The sequence below is a fragment of the Gasterosteus aculeatus genome, chromosome 4, assembly GCF_964276395.1.
Source record: "Gasterosteus aculeatus chromosome 4, fGasAcu3.hap1.1, whole genome shotgun sequence".
NCBI classification, from domain to species: Eukaryota; Metazoa; Chordata; class Actinopteri; order Perciformes; family Gasterosteidae; genus Gasterosteus; species Gasterosteus aculeatus.
Window position 1 is genome coordinate 30,080,270 of NC_135691.1, and position 17,141 is coordinate 30,097,410.

Below are 17,141 nucleotides of genomic sequence, written 5' to 3' on the forward strand. Positions count from 1 at the left end.
GTCCAATCGCACACAGCTATAAACTGGAAGGGGAGGACCTTGTTCGCCCCCGGCTTTGCCCACTCCGGATGTACCCCACTAGCGAATAACTAGCAGCAGTGTGTGTGAATGTGGCAACCGAGGTAGACAGGGAGGGGTAGATCGACTGACCGGACAAGGTTTTTTTTTTGTTGTCTTCGTCCTTTCTTTTTCTTTTCTCACAGTGCCAAGTGTGTGCTCTTTCTGTGACGCCACGGTGGTAAACTTGCCCATAGACGTGACCGCCCGGCTGCCGTCGCTGCTCCTCGGGACGAACCGTTGTGAAAACAGCCCAGAAGAAAGAAGAAAAAAAGGGAGAAACAACATGGGGCGATAATAATAAAAAAAAAGGTGTTGTGGTATGGATCGACGATGAGTCTTTGGGAGGATCCGTAACGCTTATTTATTTTTATTTATTCCCGCCCCAATTCCCTTATCCTGCTGTCCCTTTTTTTTGTTTAATTTTTTGAAATTTTCTCCTCCCTTCCTCATTTGGGAGGTTTGCTATTTTTTTTTCCAAGAAGGGAACAAGGCAACAGGATACGCTACAAGAGGACTGAAGGATGGACCAAGCCGGCATCCTGAGAAAGTTTATCCAGGGGGTGAAGGCCATGAGCGAGGGGGACGAGGAGAGGGGAGAGGACAACTTCGGCAGCGACTTTATGGTGGGTCCACAATTTACACGAGCTCACCCAGCGTCATTTACCTGTACACTCACCTCAGCCAAACCTCCCACATCCCCCCCTCCACCATCATATCCCACCCCGGGGCCGCCACGCTGCCCTCTTCCTCCTGCCCCGTTTCTAGGCTTCACACGGCGGCCTAGCGTTGTCCGCCAAACCACAGATACACCACCGGCTCCTAATGGAGGAGACACCTTCACTTCTTCCTCTCCCGGGGGGGGGGTTAAATGCTGCGCTAAAGCACAGTCACTGTGGCTTACTGGTAGCCGTGATGTCCTCTGTCACACTCACAGAGCAATGACCGAGCTGAGCCTAATTGTTGTGTATTATTTCCCACGGTCCCTACCTGCGGTGTGCCTGTGCATCATTGTGCTTCAGCCCATTGCTAGAAATGTCTATGACATATTTACAGAATGGCTGCATGGTAGGTTACGCAGTGGGGGGGGGGGGGGGTGGACATGGTTTGGTCGTGGATGAGTTGGTTCAAAGCTTTTATCTACTAAATCTAGTTTGTCCCATCTGTCAGTTTATCGCGCCTTCGTGATATAAATTGGGTGCACAACTGTATAAAGCAATCAAATTCAACTGCCCCAAAGTCCAGCCTCCTGGACGACCACGGTGATTCAAGTTTAAAGCCTAACATAGACTGCATGAGGGCTGGAGGAACTGGCAACTGAGTGTATATTTACAATCCTTATCTGTCCCTCCTCTCTCTTGTTGTCCCCTCCATAGTTTTGGGCTGCGAGATGCATCCTGTTTGTGAACACAGAGGTTATAATTCATAATATAGCTAATTCTATATTACACTATCTTGCTATGTCTACTACTTTCTGGCACATAGAAAGAAACATTTATTGTTAAATATTGACACCATATTTAGTTTGCCTTGTAACGCCCGCTGACCTGTTGTCGTACCCACAATGCATCCCTGGATGTTGCGATTTCTCGCAATAGTTCTTGATCCAGGCTTGTGGAGTTGCGTAAACACGCCGCTTCTGTAATACCAATTGCTAAACTATTTGGTCACACGAGGTTCACGCGGTTTTGATCGGGATACGTTAGGAAATGACGTGCAAGCTGCGAGATACGAGCACTTTTCATTTCAGTCGGAGAGAAACTGGCCTCAATTACTGTTTAACTGGATTGAATGTTTGGATTTCCTTTTCTGATTCTCATCATGTCACAAGTTAAATGTCGGTTTGTTTTCTTGTACTGTTGATTGTTTGTGAAAGAGGCGAATGTGTGTGTGGGATAACTCTTTATTTTCTCTTTCTCTCTCACACACACACACACACACACACATACTTCTTTCTCCTTACTTCTCTACTTCATCCGAGCTGCTTGCTGGAGCTTGCAACATTCTTTCTTGGCCTATTTCATAACATTTGGTCCTGGCATTAAACCTAGAGCTTTATCAACTCCTGGGCTCACTTTGGATAAAAGCCTCACAATTTGTCGAGCTTCTCACGCCAAAAATAGGACTGTGACAAATTCTAAAATAAGGAAACCTCTGCTTGTGTGTGTGTCCTCTTGTGCCAATGGTGTGAAGCGTATTAAACAACAATACGAGGTCGTGCTGTGTGAGAGGCTTTGAGTGCTTTATGGATGGACGTGTCTGTGATCGCGTCTCTGATATTAAAAGGACATTTCATTGGCCCCGTCAGTTCTTAACGTTGAATCTTAACTTCTTTGCGTACAGTCGTCGGGGGCGAAACGCGGTTTCTTGCATAAGCAGCGCCGGACCCCTCATTCATAACTCCATAGACATCTTGTCAGACCGCCTGCTTACAGACGCAGTGCTGCGCCGTCTGCCACTGAGAGGAACCACAGGAGAGGTGATCTTACTGCGTGTGGGTATGAAACTAGGAGCGGCTTCTATCAATCCTCCCGAAGAAAAGAAAAAAAAAACCCTTTCGCCCTTGTTTTAAGATCCAAAATCCCCTTTTTTTCCCTAAAACATGGCGACCACCACCACATGCTCGTCATAACTTGATCCTTTATGGGTCGACTATTCAGTCCCCCCTTTTAAAATTAGCTTTATTGCCATGGAACACAATCATTCTTTTCTAGAATGAACAATATTTCCTGTTAGGCTTTCGGCTATTAGACATCCCTCCGGACAGTAACATGACTATGGAGCCCCTCGTGTAAGCAGCATCTTTGTGCCGTCTGAAGTCTCTATGACTTCAATTATACATTGTGAATTGAATTAGTTAAATACTCATTTATTTTATGGTAATGCAGTGGTTTTTGTGCTTGTAAACACAACTAGGTTGACTGAATTCACGTTAATGAGGCTTTGAGCTGAATTTGCTTTCGGGTGGCAACACCTGCCGGTGAATGTAGTTTCATCTCTATTATTCATCAGCTGGTCGACGAGAAAAACATGTTCTGTTTTTCAGCACAGGTGTTGCGGGGGGGGGGGGGGGGGGGTCACCGTACCGAGCGCAGTTGAGACTCGGTTGGTCTGCCGCACTAATTTCGAGCCTAACGTGAAGCTCTCAATTACTGGAGTCGAACTCTACAATGCCTGGAGCGCACAGGGCGTGGAACACTGAGTCACCACAACGCCCTGACATGACACCCGCTCCTACTGCTTATTGTTGTTTATATTTAGAAAGGGATTTATTGGCATAATTACAACGTGCTGGAAAGGCCACAAGTCAAGTGTTCTAATGCTCCTTCTGCAGCTGTTTGATGGAACAGGAAGAATTTTCATTTCCTTTTTTCTTTGCCTCTCCGGCACCCAATTGTAAGAAGTCTCATTTATTTTTACAACACAAATCAAACGGCGTGTTTACGGGCAGAGAATTAAAGGTTGTTTTACTTTATTGCTTCTTTGCAGTCTTTTTGTTGTTGCTAAGCAACCACCTAATGCATGCATGTAAACGTCAGCATGCCCAAAAAGATGAACTGTACCCCAACCAAATTTTAAAAGTAGAGTTGAAATGAATAAAAATAACTCCCCTGAAAGTGAGAAAGTACTGCTCTTTCCGGCTGCAGTTTCCTGAGGGGTGAGGGAAGTCATATTGGTGCTATTGTCGGTTAAGTCATATTGGTGCTATTGTCTGTTAAGTCATATTGTTGCTGTTGTTGGTTAAGAGATGATTACTTTTTATTTTGGACCCTTGAGGCGTTCAGTAGTTGGCATTGTTTATTTCCATTTAACTTCAAGAGGTTCATGTTCTTAATTAAATAAGGAAATGCTCAAGTACCTAATTCAACAGTCTACACAAAGAGGCCTCCCCATGTTTTTCTTAATCAAATAAGGAAATACTCAATTTACAATTTATTGAACTACCATTAAACATGCCAAATTGTAATATATTATTTTTGAGATATCAAATGACCAATGTCCTGGTTTTGGCCCCAATTTTGTCCTTGTATATTTTTCTATAATTTCTTTCTTGACCAACCACATTTTCACAGGGTGGTATTCGGTAGCACCAGTTACATTACTAGCTAGCTTCCAGCTAAAAACACATTAAAGAGCAGACCGTGAGCTATGAAGGGTGACCGATCCCTCTGGTCGGAGAACAGAATCACAAATCATCTCATGTCTCCATTGCTTTTTTCCCCCCATCAATGCAATGAGGCGTTAAATGCTGCAATCAGACCCGTCCAAAGTTATATTGCTGACTCACAAATCTGTCTTTGTGGAAAAGGAGCCCATCGATGGGCAGAAGCTGCCTGCCGCCGGGGAGACTGAGCTTCGCTCCTCACTTTTGATGCGTAGCTTTCCGTGGGAGGATTTTATTACAGCGAAGAGACAGAATCGATCTAGAGACACTGTTCTTTAAAAGCTCGCTCGCTTTTTTTTTGATCGGATATAAGAAGTGTGACTTAATAGCGTTCAGGCGTCAACCGAGTGACGTGTCGTAGGAGTAGAGTTCAGCTCGAGACGGGTTGATCGAACAGCCAGCTGTTGACGGTCATATGAGCTGCTGGGTCGGAGGACAACTGCTCCGGCCTCCATGTCGGATGTCTCCTTTTTCTGGCTGCGGTTAGTGCTGTTAGCACCGTTAGCTGCCAACAGCCGGATCAGCCGCTGCGTTTGGTGAAGTTGAGAGGCGATAGAAAGGCTCTCGATTTCTTAAATAGCACCTTTTATATTTTTTTAGAACTTATGCAAAATCGTACTTGTTGTCAAACACGGAGCCGAGAACCATTTTCTTTTCCAACGCGTTGCATTTCTTTTGGCGTCTGTTCTCGAGTTCCCACGTGGCACGCGGACTGACATGCGCCTGTCAACAGATGCTCGGCTATTGCTACTCAATGATGACATAGAAGGAGATACTCTTGCGTCCTTTTTTTATGGAGGTGTAAAAAAAACATTTCACAGGTCCAGTAAATGTAGCTTGGAGGCGGTTCGAGTTGGAAACGGATGAAAGAAGCACAAAGTAAACCGACCACAAGGGCCAAAAAAAAAGAATCTGACCGACCGTCACCCGTGTCATGCGTGACGTCGATTATGAATACAGTGGCATTGGTGCACAGTCTCAACGCTGGTGTCGACATTGTTTCCTTAGACCGGTTTCAAACATACGTGATCAACCAATGTTCGTTGTGTTCCCTCCCTACTTTCGTTCCCAAGCCACGCATCAAAAAAAGCAAAAGAAAATTGCCGACACAATGGCTTTGCTAAACGTGCGTCCCGCTGGGCAGACTTCAAACACTTGGGGGGAGGTTGGAAAATGAGATGTGATGATGCCTTAAATGCTTGTGTGTTGTGTGTAACAGCTATTTCCACAGTTCCCCACCCTCCTCACACTAACAAACATCGCACTGGTCAGGGATGCAAGAAGCCCATTTGTGGTCAAGTGCCAGTTTATAACTTGTGTTTTTGGAGCGGAGTGGACTTAGAGGTTGTTCAGAGTGCTCTTGGATTCACTCGGCTGAGGGAGTGAAGTTCAACGCTTTAAGTTTCAGTAAATCTCTTTAAGCAAATCATACAGTCTATGTTTGCAATTTGGGGTTTTAACTGTCAGAAGCTTCCATTGCCGGCCTCAGAAATGAGGGGCAGATGTTTGTGCGGCCTTTTATTGGCTTGTTTGTGTGCGTGCATGCGGAGGGGTTCACTGCAGGGGTCGGCTGCCGTTCTTTTGTGTTTGTGTGGCAAGTAACCACTGTTAGCCCGCCTCATGTTACTGTAACAAGTCTTACCAATTTCCTCTGGTGTCACAAGTCCCCCTCCCCAACCACCCCTTCCCATGGCTTAACCCAGAAACCGGGTGTTTCTCAGAAGAAAGCCCATTATTTCCGTTCTGGAGTAGATTAGTGTCCGTGAGAGGGTGAGACAAAGAGGTTCCTTTCATGATGAAAGTTAGCCGTCCCACCAACAGGGCGGAAGAACTGTATTGATGAAGATAGGGAGACCACACACACACACACACACACAGGGTATTACTGTAATGTGGGAGTTAGGTGAAAGGAATGGCAACTCTGAGAGTCATCCTTTCCATGGCAACACACAAACTCACACATGTGCATGTGTCAACTCTCTCTGCTTCCCTTAGGGGGGGTGCACCAGGGGTGCTCTAAATTTGTATAATATCATGAACTCAAACTGTCTATTGAATGCAAAGCAAGACACAACACACTCTTACTTGACACTTGTCTGAACTTGTTAAGCGGTGTATCAAAATCCATACGGCTTCTTATAGAATCTCGTCTTGTGTGAGAGCCCCCCCTCCCGGGGCCCCCTTCCACCTTTGATCCTCACATGGGGGCCTGCTGGAGAATGGCACTGCTCACTGGAGCACACGTCCCTGATGGCTTTATGGCTCTATTGATTTTTCTTCTTCTTCCATGGCGTCATATTTCGTAGCTCTTTTTTTAATTTCGTATCATTCCTATTTCCTGAGTGTAAAGTCCCTGGTATACACAACTATATTGTAATTGTTTATCTACTTATTGTCATTGTTCTTCTGTCATGACATTTTTTTCATTGTCAAGCAACGTGGTACAATTTTGACACTTTGACACTGTTTTTCTTGAAGGCAATCAGTAAAACAGTCAATGATAAGGTGGCACAAAAAGGATGACTTTATAATAATTTTCTCAGTCTGCTTTGTTTTGTCTCCTGACATTTGGGTGAAGGCCGCAAAGACCCCCTGGCTCATTCATGGAATGGAGCCGTATGAGAAGGTTTCTCACAAACCGCACACACCGTGCGAGTCCGTGTCCCGTGCAGGCCGCGCACAGATTTGTTGTCCCAGAGGAAGCGTCCTCCCGGAAGTGAAGGCGTTTTTTCCAAATGGCCCAGTTGAACTAGTTGCATCAATTTAGGCCAGGTGTTTCCAGCAGTCAGTGAGACTCTGTGTACGACACACACACACACACACACACACACACACACACTTACACACACACAATATGCCACTGCGGTCACAAACGCAGCCACTGCATGCATAATTCTTTTACCACTTGCTTTTTTCTGTTGTAGTCAAGGTTCACTCTGTGTATTTTGCAAGCGCTATTGATAGAATAGCTCAGATGCTCAGACATTCGGTCAGACGTGTTTGGGGAACTGATTTAAAAGAAGTAAACTATATTGAGAAAGGGAAACCCGACGGCTAATTAATAAACCCATTCTTCTGTGTGTGTGCGTGCGTGTGCGTGCGTGTGCGCGTGCGCGGTCATGCCCACTCATGCTTCCGGTGCGCCACTGACCTATATTGGCCGACAGCCGCGATGTGGACAGGGCTGCACAATGCATGTGGGCACCTGGTGCTGGTTGTTGGACATTATCTTTGTCGGGATCTTTAGCTAACGAGGATGTCTCTCTCTCGCACGCACGCACGCACACACACACGCACGCGCGACAGGCTAAAGTTCAGGGTTGGATTTCACGTTGTTTCCTTTGTGCTTGGTTATTAAGCTTTGTTTAGATGTTACCGGTGGCAGTTGATATGGCAACTAATTTGCACAAAAAATCGAGATGTCTTTCCCCAGGACTATGTCGCGGCCCGGAGCAGAAACTTGTCATCTAACTCTTTGCAAGAAATGGACCATTCCTCGAAAGCTCTTCATTTTTGCCGCTCCTTGTAGCGTGACCCTTTCCTGTAGCAACTACACTTTATTTGTGTTTTTATACAACATTTGGTGCGCTCGCATTTTTCCGTATTCACCAAACGTGACTCTGGTGTCGGTCGACATATAGACTCATGCAGAGAGCCACGCGGACCCTTTTAGCTTCCGTACTGTGTCGGTGCATCTTTCCCCCTCGCAGCGCGGGAGATTGATTTCTCTGAGTGCTTCACAGGAGGTGACCTATTTTAGCTTATGCATTTTGTGTTTGTGTATCTGCATGGAAGGTGACCGTCAGCACGGCCCTCACACCTTCCCTTCCTGGCCCCTCACACACACACACACACACACACACACACGCACTTCTTCCTATCCGCAGGAAGAGCATATTTTCTGCCCCATCAGGGCTTATGCCGGAGTTAAAAAAAAAAAAAAAAAGAATGTTTGTGAATAATTCAGTGTGTAAGAAGTACAGCGATGCTGACTTATTCAGCCAGGAGACAGAAAGTAAGTTAGACCCACTAAAGGCCACATCGCTCCCTTTTCACCTTTTTTTACCCCGCTGCTACGTCTGGCTCTAGACATTTCTTTTTAATCCTGGTTTCTTCTCTCTGTGCCCTCGTCTTCTTTTCCATAGTCTCTCCATCCGCCCTCGCTCACTCTGTGTCCGGTAACTGCCCCGGCATCCTTAAGCCAAGTCTAGTCATTGTGAAGAAATGTGTCTGCGAACACGCATGACTCAGTCACACCCTGAAGGGGGTCTGTGAAGTAGGCACTTTTTTGTGTGTGTGTGTGTGTGGCAGTTGAGCGTTCACAGAGGAAACGGGCTAACTCAGTCATGCTCGTCTGATTGATGGAAACTTGGAAAACAATAGGAACATAAGGCAGCAGAAAGGTAGAAATCAAGTGGGAGGAGCCATAGCAATGTGAAAAATACAACAAAGCTTCGCTGGATGCCGACCGGACGCATGGATTCAAATGAACTACTGTAACTCTCCTTTTAACCTGGACAGAAAGTGCAAGTAAAGGTTTAAGATCAAAAGTAATCTATTAGCAGAAGTCCGTCATATGTTAAAATGTGTGCTTCTCACATTTTGCAGACTAGACCACAGAAGTGCAGCGGAGGTGGTTTTGCGGTGTTCTGGTCTTTTTGAATGTGTGAAAAGCATGGAAAGTGTTTTTTGAGTTTTCTAGTGTTTCAGTAACTTCGACCGGTAATCAGCCTGCTTTCGCATATGATGAAGAAAATGCATCAAATCCACATATTTAACAAGCTAGAGCCGCCTAACATTTGACTTCACAATTAATTTAATGTGACAACGGCTGCAAGTTGAGTGTTGTGCCACAAGCTAGAATCAACTACGTAACCTTTAGATTCTCCCCCCTCCTCCATTGAGGACAGAAGCTAGTGTGAATAAAATAAAAACATCTGCTTAGTTACCAGGAGCCTCGTAAAATCCTTTCCTCATTCTTCACCTCCCCCTTGTGTCTCCCCCTATCTTTCCATATCACCCTTTTTATCGCGTACATCCATTTATCCTCTGCCTCACCCCCCCCCCCCCCCCTTTCTTCTTGCTCCCTCACACTTAAAACAAGGTACAGAGCAGCAGGCAAAGACTGTTCCTCTGCTTTATTGTGTGTGTGTTATGTAACAGGAAGTAAGCGTAATTAGAAACAGGGTCTGTCTGCGTGACAATGGAATGTAAAGAGGAAAACGGTGAGACGGAAGGTAGCTGGGTCCTCGTCCAATTCCTTTTTTCATAGCGAGGTATCAAATTTTTAAAAAAGCTTTGAAAACGACAACGCTTCTTCACGTGTAATCAGTAATTACATAATCCGCCTGTTGAATGGTAGAATCGGACCATAAATGGTGGTTCAAAGTTTAATTGCGTTTGATGTGCTGTGTGAAATGTGGCTCCGCCCCCCCAGAGATGCGGCATCCTCCTCTAATCTTATAACGACGCTTCCACAATCGGTCTTGGCAAAAAGGTACCTGGAAGCCCAACGAGTAGTCTGTTTCCAGTCGACGGGGTCGGAGTCGGCAGAGCTTTTTCACAACGAACGCCCGTCCGCTCCACCGGTCTGAAGGTGTAAACCCTGGATTGAAAGCGCTGAAACGTCTGTGAGCTGGGTACTGAAGTTATTTATTTTCATCCATGGCTAATCCTCTCCAATTTGACCCCATGATTATACAAGTCGTGGGCACGTGAAAGCGCGCAAGCTTTCCCTAAATAGCGGCTGACTTGCTCGCGTTGCTCATAGATTAAGACTAGCGATTCAGCGGCGAGACGAATCCTGTATTACGTGCTTCAGAATGATGAGTTTGTAGTCTTCAACGTGGGAATCGCCTTTGACTTCCCAGCTTACTGCAAACGAGGCGCACAGGGGGAAGTGAATACATATCAATACAGGGTTCATCTCCACATAATGTGTCTTGTGGGAGGATCACAAACCATCGCGAATCCCTGCTGCACTGCCTTCTCTCGCTCATTGTGTGTCTTCAGTGGGTGTGTGTGCGCGCTTCCCGGGCTCTGGCCCAGCACAGAAGCAGACCTCTGTTAGAAATGTAATTCACACGAGGCCAGAGGAGCTCTAATGCTATTACCACACACACGCACACACAATTGAACACCCGCACAGCTGTGTTCCCGCCCACAGTCTCGTTGTGTACCTCTCATGCTCGCCCATCTTCCTCTCCCTCGTTTCCCCTCCCTCGGCTCGTCGTGGTGGTTCAGAAAGATGAGGGAAGCAAAAGGAAAGCCAGAAAACTCATTATGTCTTTAGTGTGTGTGTGTGTGTGTGTGTGTGTGTGTGTGTGGTATTAGCGGCGGTGTGAATGCAGAGAGCTGCTTCAGAGCAAATGTACATTAAATACAGATCAATGGAACTTCAAATGAATACTTTTAACGCCCCAGATTCAAGTTTCATATTCAACCCGTTTGTCGCTGCTCTCTGAATCTGCACCGTGCAGATAAATGATTGCGTTCTACTAAATCTTGTCTTCTTTCTCTTTCTTTTTTTATTTCAGCGGTTACGACGGTTGTCGACGAAATATCGGACTGAGAAGATCTACCCCACCAACGTAGGAGAGAAGGAGGAGAATGTCAAGAAGAACCGATATAAAGATATACTGCCATGTAAGAACAGGTCCACGCTAATAGTCTACTCATGTAACCTGGCAGCTGGATTCACATACCTCCTACAAGTTTCTTTGTAAATCAGACAGTTATTTGCATGCAACAGAGCTAGCAGAGTATTCTGGTGTCGCGTTTCTCTTCCTATTACTATCTTATTTATCTTCGGTCACCAAAAGACCTCCAGACGGCGACGTCGTACGACACGGGCAAATATGTACTCAGACACAATTCACGACTCCGTGGATTACCTTCCTTTGCTGACATTAGTAAATGGAACACTTCAATTTCGCTTAATAACACATCACTATTTAATCTGTAGGAAAGGCATGAATCTCAGCATTGAGATATCATATGTTTATCCTCTTTGTGTTTAAAGAAAAGTCCCTTTGTGCGCCAGGAAGAATAACACACGTTGAAGACCTTGTGAAATACCAGCGCTGTCTAATTTCTTAAGACTCGCTGGTTTGATAAAGACAATGTAGTATATACTGTATATATTAGTTCAGTCAGCATATCATGTTTGTCGAAATATGGTTACATCCACGTAGAGCGTATGCAGTTTCCCTGCATGCTGTAATGGTCTCTGTCTCACGGAGCTCTCTCTCTCTCTCTCTCTCTGTCTCTCTCTCTGTCTCTCTCTCTCTGTCTCTCTCTCTCTCTCTCTCTCTCTCTCTCTCTCTCTCTCTCTCTCTGTCTCTCTCTCTCTCTGTCTCTCTCTCTCTCTGTCTCTCTCTCTCTCTCCGACTCAATGACCTCGGGGAAGCTTCCACGACCCCAAACATCTGTCCTCTTTTCTTTTTTAAAAATATCTTTACCCTCTTTGTTTCTGCTATGTCAGTCCATCCATCCATTCATTCATTCATTCATTACGCCTTTCAGTGAATGAGCTGCTAAGGCAGAGAAGAACCACTTCATCCGTAACAGATGTGTCCACACAGACACTTAGGCTGTTGCTGTGTGTTCATTAATCTTTGTTTTACAATTCTCTTCAGCGTGTCCTTGTTGGTACTGTTTGTCTTTCAACACGTCACATTTGATCCATTTATCAGTCCTTCCATCTGCTCCTTTCTCTTGTACTTTTTTGTAATCCTCTGCAGAAATATTTCCTAATGCAACGAGGTGTAAATGTATGTGTCTTTTCTTTCTAACCTCCCCAGTTGATCACACCAGGGTGAAGCTGACGTTAAAAACGACCAATCAGGACACAGATTACGTCAATGCCAACTTCATCAAGGTATAAAACGCTGCTGATATTCCTTTTCTTTGTTTCTTGACACTTTGATTACAGTGCCAGAGACATTCTGTGATATTAACTGCTATACCAACCACAGGAACATCCACAGTGAGATAAAGATTTTCAAAAACGTTTTTTCAGGGTGAAAAAAAAAGCTCCTGAAGTTCCTTTCGCTTTGTTGTTTGACACTTTAATTACAGTGCTGTGATAATGTAAGTGGTTTAAAATGCTTCATGAATCACAGAATCATCCAGCGTGGAGAGGAAGTGCCTTCACAGAATGCATCATTTTTCTTTTAAACGGCTTTGCATTTGTGATCTTTCTTTCTCCCTCTTTCTCCCGGCAGGGTATGGACGGCCCCGAGGCCTACATCGCTACTCAGGGCCCGCTTCCCAACACCGTGTGCGACTTCTGGAGGATGAACTGGGAGTACAACGTAGCTGTGAGTACGGCTCACTGGACGGGCAAAAGGGGGAAAGACTCCCCACGTTTACTGAATGCCAACCAAACGCTGTTACTTACTGCAGAAGTGGGCGTGATGATTAAAGCAATTGAGATAAATATTTAACGCGGCTGCCAGGCAGACTGGGAGCGCTAGTGCTCGCGCCAGATGGACGCAAAAGGGAGGGGGCTGTGATCGGCTCTTAACTGCCGCGGCGCTCCAAAACGCGCTGAGATAATTCCTCCTGCGGGATCCAAGGGAGCGATCCAAGATGAAGACGTGCGATCCGAAAAGGTATCGATTGTGATCCTTCCTGTCTGTGTCTCTGCAGGTTATTGTGATGGCATGTCGAGAGTTTGAGATGGGACGGGTAAGGACATCATTCTCACTCCCTTAGCGTATGGATCAGTCGGCACACGCATGTGCACACACCTGTGATTCATTATCTCCACCAAGGCCATGCACCCCCCCACTCCCCCTCGCTGCCATTGGCCTGTTTGTCTTGACATGAAAAATGGAATTACTATCGGCCTGATTGGCGTCTCTATTCTTGTCTGTCTTGGACATGTATGTATACAAAGTAAGGTATCCGTGCATTTAGTCCTTCCTGCGAATGTTTACCATGTAATGTTTGTTTTTTTATTTGTGTGTACAGAAGCAGGGGGCAGCCAAAGCTAACCTCTGTTTCTTCTTCTTCGGTTAGAAAAAGTGTGAGCGGTATTTCCCGCTGCTTGGGGAGGAACCGATGAGTTTTGGCCCTTTCAGAATCTCCTGTGTAAGTAGACAAATCTGTGATATCGTGTGTGTGTGTGTGTGTGTGTGTGTGTGTGTGTGTGTGTGTGTGTGTGTGTGTGTGTGTGTGTGTGTGTGTGTGTGTGTGTGTGTGTAAGGAGGGGGTGGGGGGGGGTCTCTTGTTTTGGACTTCCACATATCTCACATTTTGTTCCAATGACGGTTTCAGTCACGGATTGAGTGAATGTTCTCTGCTCCTTTTCTAGGAATCCGAGCAGGCCAGAACGGACTACTTTATCAGGACTCTGACGGTGGAGAATGACAACGTAAGTTCTCTTGACTTCTTCCTCCGAACTGTTCCTCGAACTGCACAAGAGAAAAGCATTCTCATAAAACCGGTCCACGGAAAGTGGATGAATAAGTATTATTACAATAACGCCCACATATTTACATCCTCTTGATCCCGGTGGTTCAGCTCGCTGACTTCTTCCATCAACCCTCTTTACAAGCTTTTGAAAACAAATATTCATGCAAATATCCCTGCAGGAAACTCGGAGGATAACCCAGTTTCATTACATGAACTGGCCGGATCACGACGTCCCCTCGTCCTTTGACTCCATACTGGATATGATCGGACTAATGAGAGAATACCAAGAGAACGACGATGTCCCAATATGTGTGCACTGCAGGTAGGCACAGTACAGTACCTGCTCTGCAGAGACGCCAACACAGATCCACCGTAACTAAGGCAACGTTTAGAAAAAAGAAACCCAAGAGCCAGTTTTTCTTGCATGTGAGTCGAAGGATTCACGAAATTGACAGTGTTTGTGTTGTCTGGAAGCAGGCAGCATTGGTTGGTGTGTGTGTGTGTGTGTGTGTTTTGAAATGAAGTTTGGGCACGGCATAGACAAACCCGACACACACAATTGCATCTGCTTTGGGTAAAGGCTAGATTTAAGATTAAAACTATAGAATTTTTTTTTGTTGACCATAATAACTCGTGGTTGTTAGATTATATTGCATCAGGCCGGAAGTGTTCTCCTTCTAAGCAATGGAAAAAAGAAGAAAAAAAACGTCCTCAAAAGATGACCACACCCCTTCCACCGAGAAAACAACGATCATGGCGAAGACGTCAACAGGGGTGAAACTCGCTGATTCATGAGGCCGTAGATTTAAGTCGTCTGCTGCATACACACTGCGTTGTCTCCACGTGTGTGTAATGAGCTGTAATGAGCAGCCGGAGGACATTTTCTGGTTCCACTGATACACAGCAGGTCTTAAAGCTGGTCCGTCAGGATGTGTGGGGTTGACGTGCACGGTGTGTGTGTGTGTGTGTGTGGAGACCCGGAGCTCGTTAGTGTTGCAGAGGCTCTCTGAACAGCACGAGATGAAGTTTAATGGTTTTTTTGTGTGTCTGCCGTGATGCCACATGATGTTTGGCTCCTGTCTCCATCCTGTCTAGGAAAGGTGTTTTGTTGCATACAAGTGTTCATACATGTGCTTGAGCATAGAGTAGAATCCAGCTAGAGTGTGTGTCTGCGTCTTTTACTTCCCCTTCCTCCGTTGAATCTAATCTGAGTGACTGTCTTCACAGTGCCGGCTGTGGGAGGACGGGGGCCATCTGCGCTATCGACTACACATGGAACCTCCTCAAAGCCGGGGTATGTGTACACACACCCACTCCCACACATGCCTAAAACATACCTGTATGAAGACGCACACCTTTTACACACTAAATTTTGAGATTGAAGCGATACTCACTTTTGTGTTGCGTTGTGTGCTTTTTCAAAGAAAATCCCCGAAGATTTTAATGTTTTTCGGTTGATCCAAGAGATGAGGACGCAACGACACTCTGCCGTGCAGACCAAGGTTTGTCCTCATCTTCTCGTGTACACGCACACTGCACACTGCACACGTACCGATTGGAGGTCTCTTTCAGTGGAAAAATGCTCATTGATGCTCTGATGCCGATCGTATAGCAACACAACCGCGTTGACGCAGCCATGTTTAGGAACGCGAGACCTGTGGTAGATATAATAAGATGGGATACGTACCAATTGTAGAATCAATAGATTTTCTCCAGCTGGTGGAGTTTGCCGCACTGGACTGCTGATCCTCAGCTGGGTGGGATTTGTACCTTTCTGTATCTATGATGTGATCTCCCCTCTCTCACACGTGCCCTGGCATTCAGAGGGGAACTGAGCCCCGTTAGATGCACGGCAGAATTTCCTTGATGGAGACCGCTGGAAGCCGGTAACTGTAATGTAATTTTCTGAAAAAGCAGCGCAGTACACTTACTGCCTTATGTGGAGAGTAATGGGATTAAGTCGGTGTGCATCAGGGAGGCGGTTCTATTGTTTTCATACAGCTTGTGCTCCATAGCCTTGTAAATGGATGTTTTTAAGTTTAGTTTTTTTTTTTTTAATTTGTTTTTGTTTATCTCTCCTCCATTTATCTCGTTATGTCTTTTTCTCTCTCTATCTTTCTTTGTCTGTCTCCAGGAGCAGTACGAGTTAGTTCATAAAGCCATCGCCCAGATCTTTCAGAAAAAACTGCAGCTACTGGAGAGCCCGACTGCCAAGATACAAGAAGGCATGGTATGACACACACACACACACACACACACACACACACACACACACACACACACACACACACACACACACACACACACACACAGTGCTCGCTGTCTGGTGTTGAAGAAAGACAGGATGTTGCGGAGTAACACAGGAATAATTAGTCACAGGGGAGGAGAGGGTAGGAGGAGTACTGGAGAGGGAGGAGAAAGAAAAAACTTTTGCTGTGTACACAGACAGAAAAGAGGAATTGCCGAGTTTGGGCCAAAATGAGAGCTCTCTCTCCTCTGCACCGTACACGGGGGGGCGCGTACAGTTAGACCGATTTTAAAAAGGCTCCGGTAGGTCTCTCACCCCTGGCCTTTTTAGATTTAAACCCAACCCGCCCCACGCATGCATGCATATACAAAGTGTCCTTAATTGTCCCTGTGCTTCCTTCCATCGCACCACAACAACCAAACCTAAATGTTAACTGATGTGATGAATTTGTTTATTTTTAGATGACAAAAGAAGCGGCCCGAGTCTTAAAATGCAGCGCTGTAAGTATTACAAACTGATGAGGGGATATAGTAATAGTAAGTAAATAAAAATAGTAATAATAATCTGATTGCCGAGCCGTTGCTCACATTATTATGGAACTGTTTGGGAAGCTACCTAGACAGCCATGATGCTATGCTAGCTAGGCCTTAGAGAAAGACGTTGAGCCACAAAAATGATACTTTTCAGCTATTTAGAAGAAAGTAGAATAACAGTTATTTTAAGCAATCATTTAAAAAAAAAAAATCTGCATCCTGTCAAATGTGGGTGATTCCCTGCTACTTAGACACAAAATAATTGTCTCTTTCCAAAACCAGCTGCTGCTTTAAAATATAGAAAAATCAATAGCGCTGCCGTTTCCCGATGCTGTGCAGATATGAGAATAAAATTCAAAGGACAGAAGCATCAATGAGACAGTGTGCTGAAACGGACCAAACTGAAGTCAGAGGACACAGAGACGATGAGCGAGTGCATTGGCAAAGAGCCACGGGTCAACTTCCTGCCTAGGAAGCTCCGATGACATCACCTCCCTTCCCATAATGCACCCGGAGTCTGAGAACAGACCGCTGGGAACGGGAGGTTATTTGCAAAAAATACATTCACAGGGACACACGCGAGCCATGTTGACAAGAGGACGGACTCTGACCCATTTTCTAAACTCCTCCTCTTGGAAAGAAGAGAGGAGATTTGGTCATTAAGTCCAAGACTCCCAGAAAACATCAGTGTGCTGTACTTACTCGCATTGACTCATGA

General features: G+C 45.5%; 1 protein-coding gene across 13 annotated transcripts in view; it reads left to right on the forward strand.

Moving 5' to 3' along the window:
- Positions 1-4: 4 nt before the first annotated feature.
- The window catches only part of LOC120817073 (tyrosine-protein phosphatase non-receptor type 12), a 28,872-nt gene continuing 11,735 nt past the window's right edge, over positions 5-17,141 (forward strand). For 6 of the 13 annotated variants that reach the window (XM_040172851.2, XM_078100239.1, XM_040172852.2 and 3 more), the window contains exons 1-12: positions 5-683; positions 10,759-10,867; positions 12,025-12,101; positions 12,448-12,543; positions 12,875-12,913; positions 13,247-13,318; positions 13,542-13,601; positions 13,822-13,964; positions 14,870-14,936; positions 15,067-15,144; positions 15,777-15,872; positions 16,352-16,390. In XM_040172851.2, coding sequence (XP_040028785.2) covers positions 582-683; positions 10,759-10,867; positions 12,025-12,101; positions 12,448-12,543; positions 12,875-12,913; positions 13,247-13,318; positions 13,542-13,601; positions 13,822-13,964; positions 14,870-14,936; positions 15,067-15,144; positions 15,777-15,872; positions 16,352-16,390 — 978 coding nt within the window. In that variant the 5' untranslated portion in view covers positions 5-581. The remainder of the gene's footprint in view (positions 684-10,758; positions 10,868-12,024; positions 12,102-12,447; positions 12,544-12,874; positions 12,914-13,246; positions 13,319-13,541; positions 13,602-13,821; positions 13,965-14,869; positions 14,937-15,066; positions 15,145-15,776; positions 15,873-16,351; positions 16,391-17,141) is intronic. The other 7 variants (XM_078100237.1, XM_040172850.2, XM_078100241.1 and 4 more) reach the window with 4 other exon arrangements.